The 22,466-nt window shown below is 38.7% G+C and overlaps 1 protein-coding gene across 1 annotated transcript in view; it reads right to left on the reverse strand.

Moving 5' to 3' along the window:
* Nucleotides 1–22,466, reverse strand: part of igf2r (insulin-like growth factor 2 receptor) — a 44,999-nt gene that overhangs the window by 2,553 nt on the left and 19,980 nt on the right. Inside the window, exons 16-42 of the mRNA XM_056269549.1 lie at nt 21,706–21,821; nt 19,451–19,610; nt 19,177–19,353; nt 18,967–19,068; nt 18,784–18,885; nt 18,245–18,419; nt 17,296–17,469; nt 16,666–16,809; nt 15,324–15,499; nt 14,248–14,335; nt 13,963–14,166; nt 13,728–13,858; nt 13,546–13,649; nt 13,115–13,248; nt 12,847–13,043; nt 12,173–12,299; nt 11,778–11,909; nt 9,689–9,951; nt 9,391–9,603; nt 6,478–6,627; nt 6,190–6,348; nt 5,334–5,532; nt 4,176–4,328; nt 2,333–2,570; nt 1,030–1,166; nt 837–957; nt 91–237 (exon numbers count right to left, since the gene is read on the reverse strand). Coding sequence (XP_056125524.1) covers nt 91–237; nt 837–957; nt 1,030–1,166; nt 2,333–2,570; nt 4,176–4,328; nt 5,334–5,532; nt 6,190–6,348; nt 6,478–6,627; nt 9,391–9,603; nt 9,689–9,951; nt 11,778–11,909; nt 12,173–12,299; nt 12,847–13,043; nt 13,115–13,248; nt 13,546–13,649; nt 13,728–13,858; nt 13,963–14,166; nt 14,248–14,335; nt 15,324–15,499; nt 16,666–16,809; nt 17,296–17,469; nt 18,245–18,419; nt 18,784–18,885; nt 18,967–19,068; nt 19,177–19,353; nt 19,451–19,610; nt 21,706–21,821 — 4,223 coding nt within the window. The remainder of the gene's footprint in view (nt 1–90; nt 238–836; nt 958–1,029; nt 1,167–2,332; nt 2,571–4,175; nt 4,329–5,333; nt 5,533–6,189; nt 6,349–6,477; nt 6,628–9,390; nt 9,604–9,688; nt 9,952–11,777; nt 11,910–12,172; nt 12,300–12,846; nt 13,044–13,114; nt 13,249–13,545; nt 13,650–13,727; nt 13,859–13,962; nt 14,167–14,247; nt 14,336–15,323; nt 15,500–16,665; nt 16,810–17,295; nt 17,470–18,244; nt 18,420–18,783; nt 18,886–18,966; nt 19,069–19,176; nt 19,354–19,450; nt 19,611–21,705; nt 21,822–22,466) is intronic.

Raw genomic sequence — 22,466 nt, forward strand, 5'->3', positions numbered from 1 at the left:
TTATCTCATGCACATAGCTAGATGTATTGTGGTGTAGTTGTAGGCTCTGTATTAAAGCGGGAGAATTGAGAGAGAGCAAGAGATACTCACCGGTAATAAAGCGCTCCCAGGCTGAACATGGCTCCTGTCTCTGGGATTGTGATGGTTCCATTGACCATCTCGACTTCCTCCTGCTGTACAGCACATGCAGATCGAGTCTCCCACTCCACCCAGAACTCACATGCAGTTTTATCCTCCCTAAAACACACAAAGGCAAAAATATGAATCTCCTGCCTGAGAAGTACTGTGGTAAAGCCCTGTAAAAGTACATTTAAACTACAGACCAGATTCCCAATGGAAACTTTATAAATATGTATACATGTTTTTTTCATATGGTTAAGTGAAGTTGGAAGTTGATGTAGTTAAAGTCAGCATGGAATTAAAATGGTCAATTATTGTTGTTTATGGAATAGTGCAGCATTTATTATAAATGATTTACCTGTGCAAAACTTATTTTTTTTCTAAGTTCGTGTGCCCTCGTAATCTTTAATCAAAATAACTCTCCCTCCCTCTTGCAGCAACATCTCTTCTCTGATGATGTGTTTACTGGCGCGAGGGCGGGACAACCTGTCACTCACATGAGATCCACCAATAGCAAACCACAACCATCCAATAAATTCTCGATTACCAAAATCAAATCCAGTCCTACATTTTTCTCGTTTGAGAAGCTGGTTTACTCGGATACACGTCACAATGGGTAAGAAAAGACTATCGCAACGTCCAATTCATGCCAACAGATTTTAAACACCAACACCACAAGTTAAGAATCCATTCAAGCCAAGTTTCTCATAACTTACTTAAATAGTAATTTTGGATGGCCCATTGTGCTGCCACACTTCAGCTGTATGATTGTTCTGGCTGGTTTTTTGTTTCCACACACCTCGCCACCCATGGAATAATTGACCAAGATCTTTCCATCTGGAGAAAATACATGCTGATTAGAAACCAACAAAGTAATAATTATGTCAGAGAAGGTTTAAAAGCACTTACCGATTAACTCCATGGTCTGCGTGTGCACACGGCCCAGAGTCTCTGTCTTTCCGTTGGCACGTCTGCGACACACGGCGGCTTCCGCTGCACAACCTGGCAGGCCTCCATGGATGGCCTGGCACAGATTGAAGTAGTAACTGTGGGAACAAATTATACATTACTGATTAAATGAGTTCTGTCCAAGTTCTACTGATTTGAAAGCGTCACACAAAAACATGAATACTCCAGAAATGCATGTTCGCGGACAAAAAGGAAAATACTTGCACACAGATATAGCAATTTTGGTTGATACCAATAATTGGTAATTATTTTTTTTAAACTGGTATGGCTTCAAATTATAGGTCAATATAATTTTTTGAAAAAAAATAAATAGTGCAAACATGTATGTAGATTCAACATTTTTGTCCATCTTACTTATAAATTAGTATAATATATTTTTTACATTGGATATACTTTCAGCCAATCTTTAGACACTATAACATAATCAGGTAATGAAAATAAAATATAATAAAATAAAAAATTATTTAAGGATATTGGCCCTCATTTATCAAAAGTGCGTACACCAAATTTCCAGCGTACACCTGGCGTACACCCAAAACCACGGTGACTTTGAAATTTATCAATATGGACGTTGGCGTATGGCACGCTCAAATCTTACGCCAGCTCAGGAGGTGGTGTACATGTACGCACGTTTTGAGTTAGTGCGGAAATGCGCAGAAAAACAATTCCTAACACCATAAAATGCACTGACAAACTAAAAGATATGATATATTATGACCCACTGTAAAACAAAAAAACAAAAACATAGTAATTATTTACTTCAGTGTTTATTTTTGTGCAACATGGACTTCAATGTTTAATTTGTGTGACTTTACCAAAGCATTTGATTTATAAGCATATGTATTCCTTCAGTTGCGAGCCTGTGCGCTTTACCCTGACGTTTCATGGTTAGGCCTATCCCCGGCAGGTGCGCACGGACTGGGTTCGGTAACGAAAGGCTTGGGCGTGTTATTCTAATGACGATCGTTTTCAGCCGTGGGATTTATCAAGGGCAGGTATTGCGTACACCTGGATTTCAAAGGTACGCACAGCTTCATAAATCAGGCGGTGAGAGGAGTGTAAGCATAATCTTACGCCAACATATACGCCCGTTTCTATGCAAGAATGATAAATGAGGGCCAATATATTTATTTATAAATGTGTATATTTAGGTTCAGTTTTACTTACTGATACTTTATTATTATTATTAGTAGATGCAACAGGGTCAAATGAAATTCAACAGAACAACAGGTGCGAGACTCACGAATCTTCCCCGTCGCTAAATTTCCACGGCTCTGTAAGAGAAGAGAGGATGCGCAGGTCGTAGGTCTGGTGTTGTCCTGCCAGCTTGCACTCCATCTTTTTGGGTGGGCACACCACATTCGTCCGCCACTGGAAGGTGGCAGAACACCCTTGGGTTTCGCTCATCAGCTGGGGTGTGCCACGGCCCGCCGCTGGGTCACACGAGAACAAAATGGACGATTGACGCTTCCCTCTGAGTGCTGTGAAATACACACACAAAAATAAAAATACCCTTAAAGTCCCTGTAAAGTAAAAATTAAGTATGTGTTCTGAGTTTGTCACACCACAGACAAATGTGTTATTAGCCACCCAGACAAATTTGAATGATAAAAAAAGCCAGCAAGTACATAAAATAAGTACATCAAAATCTTGAAAAAATTTGCTCTCAAACGCTGGGGGCGTGTCCGCTGGCTGCGCTGAAACCACGCTCACTCGCGGGAAAGCTGCCGACGGTGATATTTGTGATACTGCTTTCGGGACAGGGAGATGAAGGCCGAGGCGGGAGATAGTCGGTTCGGCCCCATTCACCAGAAACAGCGGATTATCAGTGAATCCCAGTTGTCTCCGACGAAAGTTTATAAAACTATCCAGTGTAAAATGATCGCTACAGAGGCGGGTGTTGGCGGTGATCCTCAGCTCTCCATCAAGGTTGGCTCTTCAACAAAATTAATCCACCTCTTCTTGATGTGATCGTTTTTAGGAAATTTAAATAAAGACACCGATCTGTTTGTACATGATCGCATCCAGGTAGTAGCCTACGCATTTCCGTGTCGAAGGCATAGCTAACTAGCAAACTGTAGGCTGTAGTAACTAATAGTACTGACAGGAGGTCGCGATTGAGTGGCCTCAGTGCGTCATCAAGTAGGGGCGTGTTCAGGAGCTCAGGGGCTCCAGTGCGTCATCGAGCCCCGCTTTAGCCCCGCCCAAAAAATCCGGAAAATAGCAATGGTGAAAAACTGTTTAACGGTCTAACTCCACAATTCAGTAATTCACAGTTCACAGTCTTTGTAATAATTTTTTTTAGAATTGCCTTTACAGGGACTTGACTAAGTCAAGTGCAGACAGAAACACATTTCTAATTCAAATCTTATAAAACACATACAATTTAAAGGCATACAATACAACTTTTGGCCCTCTGGCAGATAAAAAAACAAAACATGCATTTTGTGAAAGAAGATTGTTTTGGATGTGCTTCGGCTCTGTGTGACCGTGCGGATGAATATGACCATTCCCAATACAATGAACTCTGTTAAGAGAGCTACATATGGCAATTTATCTGTTCAATAAAATCGTACGCAACGATTTTGTACAATTTCCCATGAGAACCATCCCTTCGGGTCTAAAATATAAACTCTTATAATAGGCTTACCATAGTGAATCAGTGTAAGACAAAAACACGTTTTGGAAGAAGGATTGAAATACATAAAAAAAAAAAGTTTCATAGTGCACCTTTAAGTAATGTTGATGTTATGTGCTGCCAAAATGCTGAACCTAATGATTAAACTAGGTTTTAAATATTACTTGTTTAAATGAAACCTAATGTAATTACAAAATTTATTAAATAAATAAAAAACCATTTTGTAAACAATTATTTACATTTGTACTTCAATTATTTATGTATTATTTATTATTCAGAAGAATATTAATATTTACTTTATTTTTTTTCCTACACATGGAACTGAATCCATTATTTAAAAGAAATAGATTAATTAAAGCTCTTTTTACATCAATATAGCTTGTCCAGTTGCTTTATCCAAAAGAAGTACATGTATTTTATGAGGTTTTAGGCTGCCAGGGATTCGTACCATCAGAGCAGAAGCCCCATTTCTGATCTTTGTCATAGTTGCTTGTAGTTGCACACCACTTCCTTCCGTCAGTCCTGCCTTCAGTTGTGCAATCAGTATAAGACTTGCCCAGGAAATTAAAGGGGAAAGTGCACACTTCATCTTTATCTGTAACTGAAAGACAATTAACACAAATTTTAATGATTTAGAAACAAAGTGTAACTGGATTCTTCCATCTTAGATTTTGAGCTTGCTTGATTGCAATGCATTCTGGGATTGCCTTTACTATGAAACATTTTCTGCGTCCCAATTCGCATACTATCCGTCCTAAATAGTATTCGAAAATAGAATTAGTACGTCCCAAATCGTAGTATGTTGAAATGAGTGTTCCAAAGAGACCCGGATGGTCTACTATATCCGGTCAGAATCCGAAGTGCAGATCGATGCACAGTCTAACGGCTAATATTGCCCACAACCCATCGCGCGTTGGACGAGGATTCGGTTAGAACTACAAACACGAGTGAAAAGTGTTCAAAAACTACAGACATGGAGGACACGTGAGTCCGACGGTTATGTAGAGAGGTTTAGATAAAGGGGTTTGAATAATTAATTATCAGTATCTAACCTGACGAAAATGTATTTATTCAATGTTGTCCACATTATATTGCATCTGCAGCAGCATTGTGAACTTTTGCAAAGATATGTTTAGCCATTAACTTTTAAATGCATTATTATATTCAAATTCCAAACACACGAGGAGAGTCTCGGCATGAAAGACTCACGACTGGCAGATGAACGTGCTACAACATTTCTCTCTGAAACCATAAGAAATTAACTTAGATTGAATGGAGGATTTTAACTGTGACGAGATGGGCAGTTTACGGTGACATTATGCACGCAGCACGCGACAGATCTGTCCGTTAAAGATGACGAAGTAGTATGTCCCAAAGCTTACCTACTCTTTTGCTACACACTCAAAAGTATGTACTTTTTGTTCACAAAAAGAGTACATACTTTTAGGGCGTAGTATAAGTAGGCGAATTGGGACGCAGCAATTTACTTTGCACCTTACAAAGCACTACAGTTAATTATTACCTTCTGCCAAAGATCCGTCTATTATGCCTTAAAATGTGGTTTAGTTCACTATGTTTTTAGAGTGATTTAGTGTGTCTGTCTTACCTTGAGGACAGGTGTCTCCTCCACTATACTGCATGATCACAGCCTGCTCTTCCCTCTTGTAGTCTAGGTTCATGACTTTGCTGTTCCCATATGAAGCCGCTGAGCCAGTGGAGATCAGACATACTGCGCTGTCTTTACATTTTGTGTCTGTCACAGTCCCACACACATTGATTGTAAAGGAGCCAGAGCTTCCAGGAACCTAAAAGACACAATAAAGTGAGCTCCAGAATCATTCTTTCGCTACTATGCTCCTATAAGCTGACACTTTTTAAAATATATACAGTATATATATATATATTTATTATATATATATATATATATATGCACTACCGTTCAAAAGTTCGGGGGCCCGGTAAGATAATTTTTTTAAGGAATTAATAATTTTATTCAGCAAGGATGTATTAAATTGATGACTAACAGTAAAGACATTTATAATGTTACAAAATATTTCTATTTAAAAAAAAAGCTGTTCTTTTGAACTCTTTATTCATTAAAGCATTCTGAAAAAAGCATCACAATTCCCACAAAACTATTAAGCAGGACAACCGTTTTCAATATTGTTATTTAATAAGAAATGTTTCTTGAGCACCAAATCAGCATATCAGAATGATTTCTGAAGAATCATGTGACTCTAAAGACTGGAGTAATTCAGCTTTGACATCACAGGAAATTACATTTTACAATTCAAATAGAAAACTGTTATATAACTGTGATCACATACATGCAGCCTTAGTGAGCAAAAGAGTCTTCTTTCATAAACATTACTATTTCAAAATTTGGTGTCTGTAAGATTTGTTAGTATACTTATTTAAAATGTTCAGTCTTTGTTTTCTGGAAAAAAGTCTCTTGTGATTACCTGAACAGGCCCTGACAGCGTTGAGAGGTCAAAGGTGTAACGCAGTTGGGAGACGGTCAGACTGCAGCCCTGCGCCGTGACGGTCTCCGGGCAAACCACAGGAGTGGCCCACTCGAACACATACATACAGTCCTGTTCCCGGATCATCTGGGGAGAACCCTGTTCGTGGAAAACAAACACTTACACTCATGTATAACAGAAACGAATACCAAAATGATTGAATTAACAACAACTCGGTTGAAGTCGACAATTTATGACTCCAACTAAGATTTTGGGTTGATCTTTTACCAACTCTGCCCCTTTCTGGCAGGTGAAAATGATCTTGGAGGAGTAGTTGGAGGTGCGGTTAGAAGGGCAGATGGTGGTGCTGGTAAAGGTGATCACCACCTCGTTGGTGTTGGTGTTATAAAGAGGAGGGGAGGTGATTCGTCCGATGTCCTGCACAGAAAGGAAAAGCCCACACTGAATTTAAAATCTGATTCAAACATGTCACTATAGATTAGGGTTGATTCAATAGCAACCCCTGGTACCTCTGTAGGGTTGCAAAATTCTGGGAATTTTCAAAGATGGAAACTTTTCATGGGAATAAACGGGAATAAAGTGGGAATTTTCAACGTTGAGGGTTGGCTCTTCATAGACTTAAATATAGTTGAGGAAAGTATATTTTAGCATAATCTTGTCTAAAACAAACAGATGCCATTCAAATACACTTGAATATCCATGCCATTCCTCAATCACATCCACCTAGAACACTGCTTACTGCATGGCTATTGAGACCACACCCCCTACTGGCACTGTGCATGCCTCCATCACATGTACAGAAGCCCAAAGCACAAGACTATTGAAGGCACACATTTGAGCCTGTGGACTAAACAAAGTGAAGTAAGTTTTGATGATATTATGGGGAAATATATTTATTAAATGTTTAAATTGCAAATATCACATACAAATGTATTCATCTAGTAGCACTGCTGATAAGTTAGATGCTAAATAAGCTAGCGTATTCATCTAGTAGCACTGCTGATAAGTTAAATGCTAAATAAGCTAGCATAACTTTATTTACCACATAAGGGAGATGCTAGCTACCTCATGTGGCTGTTTTTTGTCATATTGCCTACTGCAATATGTTTTCAAGATTATTCCAGTTGTTTAGCTAGCCTTACTATTTATGTATCTGTTCATGCCATTGCATTAGTATTCTTACTAGGGTTGGGCCAATGGATGATATCATCGTCCATCGTGATGGCTGACAGACATCACGATGTTTAGCCGACATCGCAAAGATTTGCATGTTTAATGGGACGTTTTGGAGGAGAAGTTTTTTCTTTTTTTTTTCATTTAACATTTTGAATGGGACTTTGTGGGGATTTTTGGATGGGGGTGCATTTTTGATTGAGTGGGGTTGGGGGATGAGTAATATTTAACCCAATATTCCTGTTTTTGTTCTTCCATGAAACAAGTGATTGTCAATGTTCAGTAAAATAATTAAAACTTGTTCTGTTCTACTTACAAATAAATCTGTTGAAAACATTTTGAAAACATTTTTCAACATTTTGTTGAAAACATGTTTTCTTATGACTTCTGTTTATATTTATGCTTGGATGTGATACAATGATCGATTACATTACAATGAATTCCCAGTTAGTTCCCCTAAAGGCCCATAATTCCCATGGAAAGTTTCTAATATGGAATATTTCCAAAATTCCCCAGCTTAACTTTCCATGGAAATTTACCGGACATTTTCCGCCCCTTTGCAACCCTAATCAGTAATAAAAAATACTTCATGACATTATTCCTATTCATTTGACTGATAGTATGAACTTTCTTCATCTAAATTGTGACATTTAAAGTGCAACAAGTTATGCATGCGAGATGGCTTTTGTAGCATATTGGTTATTAATTAAACTAATAATACTATATTTTTTTGTCTATGATGTAATTGTGTATAATTAATAGAATATTAAGCATAAATTAAATATTTATGACTGTATAGCTGGTGTGCGCAAGCTGATGGTTTGAGTGTGCAGCGGCACAGAAGCGAGAGCATGTTGAGAGCACATTCATGATGTCACGATACAAAAATTATGACTTCGATAATATAGCTGACTAAATTTTTGCAATACCGATACTGAATCGATACCACGGCAAAAACTAAAATAACAGTAAAACTAATTGAATAAAATGACAACTTAAAATGTTTACGTTTTATAAATTAATAATAAAAAACAACAGTATTAATTATATTATCAGTCACATTCGCTACAATTACACAATTCTGAACATGTTGAAATAGGGGTGGGTGATATGAACAAAATCTTAATGATATGAGTAATTAAATTTTGTTTTTAATGTCATTTTATATCACAATATAGTTATTTCATTTGATTTTATCTTAAAATATTATTTGCTATTTGCTAAACAAATCAAGCCAACTAATATGATTCATATTCTTTCTTCACCCAATATTTTTATATTTTTAAATAATTATTTACTTAAATGATTATATTTAAATTATATAAAAAAATGCACTGAAAATACAGGTATCGGTACTCAAATTGGCGAGTAACAAAATTTAAAGTATCATAGTATCACAGACGCATTATCCCTCTCTCCAGCATCCCCACGTCTGTGCTTCTCAGAGAAAATGGAAAAACTGGTGTATGCTGGAACCAAACTATCCCACTCTTTTGCTGCAAGCCCCCAGATGTCAACCAAAAAACGGCAGGCCCCACTCCTCCTCCCCCTCCTCCTGTGAGAGCTCTTCGGCCTCTGCCACAGCGCCAGGGCTCACACCCTCCTCCATCGGCTCGAGGTGAACCAAAAACAACTGATACCAGCTCTCAGTGATATGTGTCGGGTCCCCGCTATGATAACAGTAACTTTCTTAAAGGTTTACAAAACAAGCATCGAGCAGGGTCCGACAAGGTTTACAAGGAACCCAGCGTGTTTTTACTTTAACGTTACTTTATTTTATTTTTTATTCTTAACTGTTTTAATTATTCTTATTTGTTTTTGATTATTTTAATTTCTTCTATGTAAAGCACTTTGAACTACCATTGTGTATGAAATGTGCTATATAAATAAACTTGCCTTGCCTATCATATCGGAATTGTTTAAGAAAAAGTGGTATCGTGCCTCCCTACAATACACCATCTTAAAAAAGCAAGAAAAGTGGAAATCACTGCTCATGTGTTTACTCACAATTGGTTCTCCATTAACAGGGTCCATGCACACAGCGGCCCCTGGAGGACAGTTGACCCCTGGGATGGGGTTGAGGGGCTGGCAGATGTTGATGTAGAAGTCAGGAGACTTCTCCCTGTCTACATCTTCATCGATAGCGGTGTAGTAACCAGTGAGATGGATCAGAGGACTCAGGTCAATCTGGTTGGTTCCATTCCAAACGGAGCACTTCACCTGCAGAAAAGATGCACTAAATATGTTGCCGGTTCAAATGAAGCGAGGTTCAGAGGATTGAAAGTTTTAAAAGACTTTCCATTACCTGTTGTTCGCAGACCAGAGCGGTGTGCCAGAAGAAGAAGTGAGCGCAAGTGGTGTCATCCGAGTACACCAGCACGGGCTCATCCGTGCCTCCTCCCTCAGACTTGCAGACGAAGCTGAAGACGCTCTTGTGTTTGAAGGAAGGGTCAGCGGGGCACGGGTCTCCATCCTCATAGGTGAGCTCCACCACCTGATTCTTATAGACCAGCTTCCTTGTGGCGTTTCCAGCATTTATGGCCATTGAATTGTCCTTGATGCACACACCTGCAACAAAAAAACATCTTAAAGCTGCTGTAGGTAACTTTTGAAAAAATGTATTTGCTAAAACTGTCATTATGTCCTGACAGTAGAATATGAGACAGATAATCTGTGTAAAAATCAAGCTCCTCTGGGTCCTCCTAGTGGTCCTATTGCCATTTGCAAGAAATACACGCTCCCGGTCAGAAACAACCAATCAGAGCCAGGAGGAATGTCTTAGCAGTGTCAATCACGCTCGTGTACGCGCTGATCACACCCCTCTCTTGCACAGCGCGAGCCGTCGTCCAAACTCAAGATTGCCGGCGTGCTGCAGCTGTGCTTATGACGGAGAAACAACCTAAACTGCCAATTCTCGAGTGACACCTGCTCATAAAACAAAGAGGTAAAAGGAAAAAGACTGATGACGATAAACAAGCGAAAAAGAAAGAATTACAAAGAGCCCATTGACTCGGTGTCAAAACTCTAGCCGCATAACATGTAGATAAAATGTCACGCACTCTGCTAAGCAACAATTGAAACCTGCTAATTCACTGGCTTGTTATGTTGCTGAAATAATGTACTATCACACCTCATCTAGCATTATATATCGCTAGAATAATTACTTACATACTGTAACGTTAGTTACCGTTATATAACGTTATCTTACTAGCTATGTATAACTTATAGAAAGAGTGCAACGTTATAAAGTTACATGTAGGCTATTGCAAAATACATAATGATTTGAGGACCAAGTTTGTAGTCAAAGTATGGGCAGGCCATAGTCAATGTAAAGCATATTATTGACGTTTAGTCCCTATTAGTGAATGTGCCATATAACTTTTTATCCGCTGTTATCGGTGGCCCTGTTTACTAGCCTGCGCGTTCACGACAGGCTCCGCTGTGGAGGACGAGCTGTGGAGGGAGGGCTGTAGCGCAGCAGAGAGCAAGGGGGTGGGACCTGTAAGTTGTGCTTGTTCAAATTTTCAGGCTAAGTCAACGTTTTCTCAAAACTCCCTACTGCAGCTTTAACAGTACCATGTGAAGTCTTTGTTTAAGGCCTAGATGTATTAAAACAATTATTCTGTTCTCACTGAAACAGAAATGCTGAGCAAAACAAAGAAAAATCAAAACTACTTGTATCTGTCTGTCTGTCTGTCTATCTATCCATCCATGATTCAGGGACAAACAGCAACCAACGATAGATGGACCGATGCCGAAGTCCAGGCATGTTGTGTTCTTATCTCAGCCTCGATCAGGGATCATAAAGATTTTTAAGAGTGAAATTCAAGCACTTTTAAACCGTGGCAGCGGTGCTTTTCAGGGGTGGGTACAGGTGAATAATTTTTTTTTTGTTTTATTTATTTTTTTGACAATGAACATGCCAGAATGAGAACATGAAAACACGGATGAAATCCACTACCCACCTACCAATCCCTATTCCAAACTCTGCTCGAACCCTGCTCGATGATATGTAGCACTGCAAGTTGCCGTAGGAGATTTCGTCTCTTAGCTCTCCTTTTTGCTCTTTCAAATCGCATAACTTATATGTCTACATTCCATCTTCGTTATCACGAAACCCACAACACACAACAAAAACACAGCTCCGATTATGGCGTCCTCCATTCTCCAGTTGTTGAATGCCGTGCTTAAATGACATTGCTGACTGGCAGTGTGAATGCAACCAGGAAAATGGCCCTAGGGGAAAATTAAGTTCTCGGGGGACCGCGCTGGTGACTAGTTCCTATAACTACCTGGTGCAAAAGCCCCTATAGACTCCAAAGTTCTACTTAAAAATAATAATCTAAAAAAAATAATAGTTTTTCACTAAATGAAGGGGACAAATGGAAACATACCTGTTCCAGATGCACAACCAGCATTGGCTACTTCTCCACACACGTTCAGTCTGAACATCTTCCTATGGGCCAGGGGATCATAGACCGTATAGCCACCTGTTCGACTGAGGCCGTTAAGGTCAAAGAGATGACCTGTGGAGACCAAACACATACACAGTACATTCATATCTTAAGATTGATTCAGGGGACAAAAATAAATGCAGTATGCTAGAGGTTGTGTGAAAAAAACATTTTCTGTATTAGGCTATTTGCATGCAACAGACACATGCACCTAGAAGACAGTGTTATGAGCAGACAGGAAGTGTCTGGATAAGATGATTCAGTTGTTCTGGTTCTGAGTGTTCAAGTGAGTAATTGTGTATTCTGTGTGACTGACGCTCAAGTGGGTGACTCACCTGTAGCTGGATTTGTGACTTTACAGTCTCCATGCTCAGTGCTGTTGAGAGGACAGGCTGCAGCAGTGAACCACACAAAGTTATACACACAGTTCTCCAGTGCCGTGATCAGAGTGGGTTCAGAGTCCTGTAGACAGACAGCAAGTCAGAGAGACAGACAAGAACAGGGTTACAGATACTGTAAATACATAGAAATAATTGTAATTATTATTATTTACATATAATTATAAATTTAGGTCAGTAAGATTTTTTATGTTTTTGAATTTTCAGCATCATTACTCCAGTCTTCAGTGTCACATGATCCTCCAGAAACTATTCTAATATGTTGATTTGCTGCTCAAGAAATTGTATTATTACTATCAATGTTGAAAACCGTTGTCTTAAATATTTGTAAGAACCCATAGAGAGTTCAAAAGAACAGCATTTATTTAAAATATAATTTTTTCGTGATATAAAGTCCATCTGAATTTTTTTTTTAAATTAGCTTTTTTTTAAACTCCTATCAGTGATTTTTTTTAATTTAAATAAGGCATTTCAATAACTGACTAAGAACCTTTTCATTGACATTAAAGTGAAATTAAAGTGGACTTAGAGGTTTTTGCATCTGAAGTCTTATATACACACACATACAGTTATGGTCAAAATTATATTTAAAAGCCTTAATAATTACAGACCACTTTGTCAGGGTCGCATCTAAAGCGAATGATGGTGGTCCGGTTTCTCTTCTGGTCAGGACAGGCTTGTCCATTGGTGTACTTCAAAATCAGTATATTTTTATCCCACTGCGGTCCTGCCTCTGCCTCCCCCAGATTCACATACTTGTCTCCGTCCTTCAGACAGGCTGCAGCGCTAGACGGGCAGCTCCACAACCCTGAGACAAACACCAGTTATAAAACCTATGCTGAATGGTCAATACGCTCCAGCTGTGCTGCTGACACTCACCGGTCTGAGGCACCAAAGACTTGCACACATTGATATAGTAACGCTGCTTCTGATTGTCCTTTTCTGGCACGATCATCCAATTAGATTTGTGCAGGGCCAGAGAGGATAGATCATAGGAATGGCCATTGCCATCACTGCCAAAGAAAGAGTATATGATTTAGACAGTTATATTATGTGTTAGGTGCAAATACATTAGCAAGAAAGTTGGGTTACACTTTATTTTAAGGTGACATAGTTACATTGTACTTACTCAAATACGTACGGAGTAATATTAATTAACTACATGTACTTACTATAGAGTTACGGTTAGAGTTTGGTTTAGGGTTAGTTACTTGTAATTATGCATAATTTACTGTTATTCCTATAGTAAGTACATGTAGTAAGTTAACTGCGTCACCTTAAAATAAAGTGTTACCAAAAGTTGCTCTTACTTGTAAGAGCAGGTTGTGGTTTTGAAGGAAGGGCAGGCCAAAGCTGTGTGCCAATCAAACAGATATGTGCAGTCTGCCGTCTCCTTTATGAACTCTGGCTTACCCTGACGAACAACAAAAAATTATTTAGGGAAACCATTCAACTTTTTAATAAACTTGTTCATTGGCTGCAAGGAACTCACAGGATTCTTGCTGTGGTCGCAGGAGAAGAGAATAGCCGTTGATCTCTCGTAGACCTTGTGGCACGTTTCCCCATTCGTGTAGTTGATCATGATAATCCCATCATCAAATGTGAGGTTTTGATTGGCTACCCCTGCAAAGGAGCATGGGAAAGGTTAAACATGAAAAAAATTAAATAATCTACTACTAATCACCTACTAGCTCAGCACTGAGACTGAACTAAAGAAATAAACTCACCTGCTATCCTGTGTGTTTGGCCCTCGACCTGACAGGAGGACACAGTCTTGCTGGTGTCGTGAGGGCAGACCGAGGTTGTAATGGGGCTGCACACTGCAAAGTGATACTCATAACCCAAACCCTTCACTTCATAGTCCTTTCCAGCCAGCGGTGTGAGATTGTATTCATAACCACTCTTGGGGTCCTGGACTTTACACTTTTCACCTGCAAAGAGCAGGAAAAACATTGAGTTAAAGCGAGAGCATTAGTTAACTGTCCTGCGAAGGAATTGGCTGTTCATCTTACCCTGCACTCTTTTGATTGGACAAGCTTCTGAGGTTCTCCAGATGAAAACATACTCGCAGCCGTCTTTGCGATCAAACATTGGTGCACCCTGTTAATAGAAGCAAGAAAAATGTGTTTTAACAGCTTCATCATAAAAACCTTCAGTCTCAGTCTTAAATACATGGGACACTTTCCAGAAATAGAGAAAAATACACACAAAAAAATCTACACAAGTGTTGTAAAGTATTTTCTGCTCACCAATGCTGCATTTATTTGATCAAAAATACAATACTATTGTGAAATGAAATATTATTACAATTTAAATCAAATTTGATGGATAAAAAACTTTTGAGGAATAGAAAGCTCAAAATAACCACATTTTTTTAAATGGAAATCTTTTGTAATACTATAAATGTCTTTAATGTCATTTAATGTCTACTGTCAAAATGTCTTTTAATCAACTTAATGCATTCATGCTAAATAAAATAATTAATTTCTTTCAAAGAATAATAGTAATAGTAACAACAATAATTTTACTGACCACAAAGTTTAGAGTATATATTTTTCTTATTTCTTTTTGTTTTATACATTTTTTTTGTAATCCAGTTTCCAAAATAGGGGACATGAGTTTTATCGTTTTTGTGATCCTGTTATTTGCCTAAATCTAAATCTAAATAAATAAAATACACCAGAATCGATAACCCTAAGGGGTTACAGAATTTGCTTATATTTTGCTGTCACTAATTAGGGACCAAATATTGGTTTGTAGTTACTTAGAAACTTACATTATACTTATATGAAAAATGAATATGGAAGGAGATTTTTTGCTTCTAGCTAAATACCAATACATTTTTGATCAATAAAATAATTTAACAATAAACATTTAGACACGAGGACACATAGATGCAATATACATTTTAGGTTTGATTATAGTTTAAATATACATCATTTTTATAATCTAATAACTTTCATTCAAAAGAATATGAAATTACCTGTAAATTATTTAAAAAGTTAATGAGACACCAATTTGTTCCTTATTTGTGGAAAGTACCATGGATAAAATTTATTTTTTTACTTGTAACCATGCACTTGCTTACAGGACTGTCATCACACTGGAAGATGATTCGGGTGGAGTAACGTCCTAAACTACACTTGTCCCCATTCAGATAAACAATACTGATGGAGCCATCTGGTGCAGCCTGCAGGCTGGACTGCACGTATCCCAGGTTCACACTCCTGCCGTTGATCTGACCACACGCTCCAATCGCTCCAGCTGCCAAAAGCAGAAGTCTATTAGTTTATTGCGTGGTCATTCAGACCAGAACTAATGCGCTTTGATTAGGGCTGTAACGATACGCGATATAAAATCGAAATCGCGATACTCAGGTCCACGATCCTGTATCGCGATGTGAGAAGGCAGAATCGCGATCACACCCCTTCCAACTCCCAGAGTTATCCTGAACTACCACATCTTTAAATTACTATTAGTATTATTTGAAGTTAACATTATAAAATACGTAGACCTACACCACAAAACTAGTTGAGGATAAATTATTTAAAATTTGGCAATTTCAGCATTATGGACGTGAAATTTGCAGCCAAAACTTGAAATGATGTTTTATAAACAAAGTTCGGGAGGAGCACGTTCAAATAATCATTCCAATCAACTGGTCATCAAACAATTACCATGTCTACCCTATCAGCACGAGAAGGAGCATATAAATATTCACCCTGTCAACTCACCTAACATTCCTTGACAGTTTCAGCATCCCTCCACCACCCCGACTCCTCACTCTTGGCTTATCTTATTTATTTCACAGCCAGGAATACGGGGGGAGTGGGTTCGGGCCGAATACCTAACTCGGAGCCCTCTCCTCGGACAGCACGCCAAATACGCATTTATTCTATCTGACTTATTTGTAAGTGTGAACTTGTGAAATATAAATTCTCAGAAAGTGCATTAAATTAATCCTCAATTGACCGGCAACACGTCCAACATGGAGATGCATATCCTACGGCACCATCCCGAAATCAATTTAGTTGGAGTACAGAACACAACCCAAAAGCAGCAGCCTACACTGCCTTGTATAGTTTAATAATTTGCATAGTTATTGTTGTTATTTGGTGTTTAGATTATACAGGTTTTTCCTAATGTTATTTAATAAAAATACCGGTATTTTTTCTTCTTCTCTCAAAATCTCTTTTTTTCACCACAAGCCCCGCCCCCTCAAGCCCCGCCCCCGTGATAGAATCGCGATACGAATCCAATCGTGGGTCAAAAATCGTGATACGAATCGAATCGTGGGTTTGGTGTATCGTTACAGCCCTAGCTTTGATGGTTTGTTTATAAGTGGAACCAACTATCAGAAAATACCCAGAACCAAGCTAGAAACAGGTAGACCTTTCAAAGAGTCTGTCAACACATCAGTAGACACTCACCAGGGCAGCCCTGGACGCGAGGCAGTGGTTTACACACGTTGATGTAAAACTTTTGAGACCGGGCCTGATCCGAGGTGTCCAGAGGAACATAATATTTTTCATCCAGGCTGAGGTCACCCAAGTCATACGCTCTACCTTGTGAATCTGGAAATGCAAGGGGAAACAGCTTGAGTTTGGTGATAATAGTGGTGCAGAAATGACACTCCTCAGTTTTAAGGTCACCATGAAATCAAAATGGACAATAGTTCGTTTTTATGGAATATTACAGCGTTTATAATAAATGGTTTATCCCTGTACATCATTATTTGTTTTAATTCATGTGCCCTCATGATCTTTAATCAGAATAACTTCCCCTCCCTCTTGCAGCGACATCTCTTCTCTTTTCTGATGACGTTTACTGGCAAAAAGGGCGGGACAACCTGTCACTCACCTGACATCCACCAATAGCAAACCACAACCATCCAATAAATTCCCCATGGACAAAATCAAGTCCCACCCTACATTTGTTCTTATTCAAAAAGCCGTTTCACTCGGATATACATTACAATAGGAAAGACTCTAGCAAGTTCCATTTCATGCCGACTTTAAAAGCATGTTTTTGTTAAGTGAATGGAGCATGGGAAGGCTTACCAGTGATTTGGCAATCTACAGGAGCAGGCTCGCAGGCTAGAGCAGTAGTAAGCTCAAAGAACACATTGTGGGTTACGTGAGTGCTTGTGCCCAGCTCTTCCTGTATAAGCCTCAGGGATGCTGGAGTGGCCTTTTGGTCACACACAAGATTAATGATGAAGGTGTCTTCGGTACCTACAGTAGAGATGAGAAACAGGGTAAAAGTGGGTTCAGTCCAGGGCAGAACTGTTGTAACTTTAATGCAAGACTCTCTATAATACTTGATTCTGATGATCAAATTATCTGATGATCAACTACATTTGTGTAATATTGCTGACACTGGCAACAGATTTCCTACAAAGCTGTCCTAGTCTCATGATCACCCTAATATGATCATGTTAGGTACAAAAAAAATACAATACTATTCATTATACAATATTGGTCAAAAGTTTAGCGTCAATAAGAATTTCTTTCTGAAAGCAAGTAATACTTTTATTCAGCAGGGAATACATTAAATTGATCAAAAGTCACAGTAAAGACATTTCTAATGTTACAAAAGTTTTATACTTCAAATAAATGCTGTTCTTTTGATCTTTTGAATTATTCATTAAGGAATCCTGAAAAGAAAAATTCCACAGTTTCCACAAAAATATTAAGCAGCACAACTGTTTCTCCAATATTTATAATAATAATAATGTTTCTTGATCAGCATATTAGAATGATTTATTCTATTTCTTTTTATCTATTCTAACTAAACAGTTATTTTAAACTAAAAGTAATAACATTTCACAGTATTACTGTTTTTTTATCAAATAAATGCAACCTTTGTGAGCACAGGACACTTCTTCAAAAAAAGAAGAAAACCTTTCATCTAGAAGCTATTTAATAAAGTTTTTTTTTTAAATGGGGAAGCATAATATCTGTAACTAACTGTGCAGGTCATCAGGTGATCTTTGCACTGGCTACGCACCTGTCGGTATGTCCATGACCCCTTTGTATGTAAGAGTGAGAGCGCCATCGGTGGAGAACTGGAGAGATTGTTCCACCCCGACCTGACTCACAGGCTTCTTATCTTCCAGCTCACAGCCGGACACAGGTTTATCTCTGACAGTTCCGCACTCTTTTACAGGGCCGCAGATGTTCACCTACAGTAGACAGGAGGGGTATGTGACTTTTGGTTTCAATTTGTTATAATTGCACTAAAGACACATTTCAAGAGGGCAAAAAGAAACTGGAGACAAACTTAAGAAAGTAGGACTGCACAGAATAATTGCGCTGAAAAAGTTCAGCAGTATCAAAATTTTAGAACAATATGGTTTCATTATTTCTCAAAATCGAACTTAATAATAGTGAATACTTGACAATTACGGAATCTACTGAAAGTCCCAGTTTCATTTTATTAGTCATCCAATGCTGTTATTGCTATTTGTTGCCTACGGCCTAGTATCGATATTAGTATAGATACAACCCTACTCAAGAACATTTGAAAGATTTGAAAGTGCTTCATACGACAAAGTCTTTTCCATGAGCCTTGACATGGTATCCGCTTTCAGAGGCCAGCGGCTGAAGGTTGAACTCAAAGCCATTGTTAGGATTTTTCACTGAGCATGTCTGTAGATAAAAAGAGAAATAAGAAACAAAATCTTCTTCATTACCTCAAAATAATCACCCAAAAAAAAAAAAAAGGTTGACCTGATTGGTGTCAACAACAGTTGAGATGGCACAGGCTGCTTCTGTGTCCCAAACAAAGTCAATGATACATTTCTGGTTCACCACAAAGCGAGGGCCAGACGGCTAAAGAAAAAGAGCAAAGAAAAATATACTGTTATCATATTGTTGTTGCCACTGATTTAGAACTAAATAAGTCTTAAAAACAAGTAAAAGATCAGGAATGACTCTCACTGCTGTCCCAGATGAGCAGACAAAGTGGATACGTGTTGTGTACGTGGTCGTCACTCCATCCGCTTCACACATCGAACCATTAGTGTACTCCAACATAAGCTGGTCCTGCTCCACTATCACCGGCCCTTTCTTAGCAATGCCCAAGTTACTGACCTCTACCTTCTCAGACCGGCCTTCCTGCTCAATTAACATGTACACACGCGTTTGTTGTCAGTGTTGCAGTTTTATTTCACCATGTCGATTCTCTTCTAATGTTCACAGTTAGTGGACTAACCTTGCCAGTCTCGAATTTTATCTCACAGACGGAAGCACTTCTGTCACAGCCAGGCACGGCTTTAAGAGGTCGACATACATTGATGTAGTACTTCCTTGGGTCACTGGGGTCAGTCGTCTGCATGGCCTGCCAGTTCCTGCCTCCATTAGATACCGACAAACTGCAGAGGGGAAGGAAACAATTGATTCAGTTTAAAGACATTGTTGTTAACACTGTCTAGCTTTCCTACCAGCACTTGTTCTGACACTGTCAAACATGTATAGAGAAGAGATTACAATAGCCGCGTTTCCACTGCCGGGCCAGGGCCAGGCCGTGCTAGTGCGTGCCAGGGCCAGTCGCGTTTCCACTGTCACTTCCGGGGCTTGATCGGGGCTTACTCGGGGCCAACGGCCAGGATTTCTGGCCCGTCGAATACCTTGGGCCAAAGCGGGCCAGCTCGGGCTAGAGGAGTGGTTACGAACAGAGGCGGAGTTTACCTGAGTCGAGAGACGGGAGCGCCGAATGATTCTGTCAGCATTAAAGACTTTTAAAATAATTTAACTCACTTTCATGTTTTAATGCCTTCTGTTTGTGATCCGATGTGGATTCTGATCACCGTATAAGGTAGAAATATTTATACGCGATGCAAAAGACTATGCGCGCTAACCATTACCATAGTAAACATATTAAACGCTTGAAGATACGCATAGTAAAAAAAACATGGTGAACGCTTGAAGAAGTCAGACCAATCATAAAGGCTATCACAATCATGTTTTTATTTTATCTGTCACTAGGCCTACGTCTCGTCTCTTTATAGGCTACTGGACTATCGTAAAAAAAGCTACTTTTTTTTCGGGAGCTTCCTGTTTCTCTGACTGAAAATATCTGTAGCCTAGCTACTGGGAGTCGAGACTGTGCTAACGCTCCTCAGGTCGTATTTTTGGTGGCATTGCATATAACGTTATTTGTAGAAATTATCATTCTTTCTAAATGTGATGGTATGTCCTGTAACTACCAAATAAACAGAAACAGCCTCGACTGAATAATGTAAGTGTGTCCTCTCTTTTGTAAAATAGACCTAACGGTAATTTATTTCTGTGACTAATGTGCAATTTTGACATAAATTAATTAATTATGATCAATGTATCACTTTTTATTGTAAACCTGTGGTAAAACATCGATGCTTGGGTTTTAAATATTCAAGTAAACAACAAAAATGCCAGCAAACGGCCGCTTTTATCATGTTTGTTTTGCGATGCACGCGTTTTCCAGTGATTTCTTTCTGATTATTTTTCTGATAAAACTTCCATTTGTTGGTGAAATGATGGGTTGGTGTGACGTTGTTCCAGAGAGGCGTGTTGCGGGCGTTTTTTAGTGACGCGCTGTGGAGCTTCTGGCCCGACAGTGGAAACACAGGCCAGGTGCTACTGGCCCGAGGCTATTAACCCGGCACGGCCCGTTTAAAGCCCTGGCCTAGCACTGGCCCGACAGTGGAAACGTGGCTAGTGTCTCAGGAAAATTGTTATATGGATTATTAGTGCACTTATATCTAGTAATCTAGTATCCAAAAACGTCTCCGGTATGGCTACAAATGAAAAGAGAAAGAGTTATAAATAAAAATAAAGTAAAATAAAAGAAACTCTTCAAAGTAAGCTGTGTTGAATATTTTGCATGAAAAAAATAAGTAATAAGTAACAAACTAATAATTTATAAATAGTACAAACAAATTACATTTACAAAAACGCAAATGTGTTGTTTGTGTTGTTACACTGAACATTTTCAGAAACAAGAGAAGAAATACTCTTTTGTGTGCCACTTTGTTCAGCATCATCCAAATTTAACAAACCAACAGAAATACACATATTTAGTAGATAAAAGAGTGATGGAAATTGATACATTTTTAAATGTATCAATTTAAATGACAAGTCATTTCTATGCCAAAAGGTAATTTTTTCAAGTAATTTGTCCATCTTAAAATATCAACGCCTATATTAGTTTAATATACAGAGACAAGACATTTAAAGGTCGATTCACTCATAAAGTGTGCAACTATCAAAACATGGCACTGTTTGTTTAATCATCTGACCAGCAACACTGGCTCAACCAATGGGACTATCTGTTTGATTAATCAATGGCAAATGCGGACGTATTCAGGTAACCAATTATTTGTTTAAACCAGTTTGATGACACTAGTGCAAAAATGTCACAGTTCACATTTACAGTAAGATATTTAATATTTCTCTAGGACATGAGTCTTTTGTGAAAGGAAAGCTAACCTGGACAGGTCATACTGCTGCAGAGTTTTGGGGTCCGTCACGACACACTCGTGTGGTCTCTCTGGACAGGCGTAGGAAGTGTACCACTTAAAGTTATAAGTGTACTCATCCTCATCCTGCAGAAAAATATTCATAAATGAAGGATATTTTTAGTTTGAAGACAAAACAAAAGCCTTAAAGCCCTGATATACTTCAAGAGAATTTGAAGAAACAAACAGGTGTGACGTCATTTTAAACAAAATCAGGCCAAAGCGAAGTTCGTTTGGAGTGCGAAAAAGCCCACAGAACTGCCTTGAAACACGCAGCATTATTCAATGTGTTGACGTAATTTCCACTGAAACAGGAAGACAGGGCGGGACATATTGAACAGCCCCTCTCCTTTATAAAATAGCTAATAGCGTTTAGTTTATGTCACAGCTCAGCCAGAACCGTTAAGCTCGGCAAAGACACAGTTTCCTCCTAATCTCTAACCTCTTTTCCTCCTAATCTCCTCCATATTGCTTTAAAAAATAGCATTCTATGCAGAATTCAAATGAGTATGATACATTTTCTGGTCTGCACCGACTTGCGCATAAGATCCGCTCTGTGTATCGTGTCTTTGATCCGGAGCAGACTGTGTGTGCGCTACGGCGGCTCGTGTGACACTAATGTAAAACCAGATTTCATTCGCCCCAATGGGAATCATATTTAGACTGTCTGAATCGTTCCCTATCCCCTAAATAGTCCACTATGTGCCATTCACCATGTAGAACATAGTAAGT

Source organism: Rhinichthys klamathensis, unplaced genomic scaffold (genome assembly GCF_029890125.1).
Source record: "Rhinichthys klamathensis goyatoka isolate OS25496 unplaced genomic scaffold, OSU_Roscu_1.1 h1tg000281l_1, whole genome shotgun sequence".
NCBI classification, from domain to species: domain Eukaryota; kingdom Metazoa; phylum Chordata; class Actinopteri; order Cypriniformes; family Leuciscidae; genus Rhinichthys; species Rhinichthys klamathensis.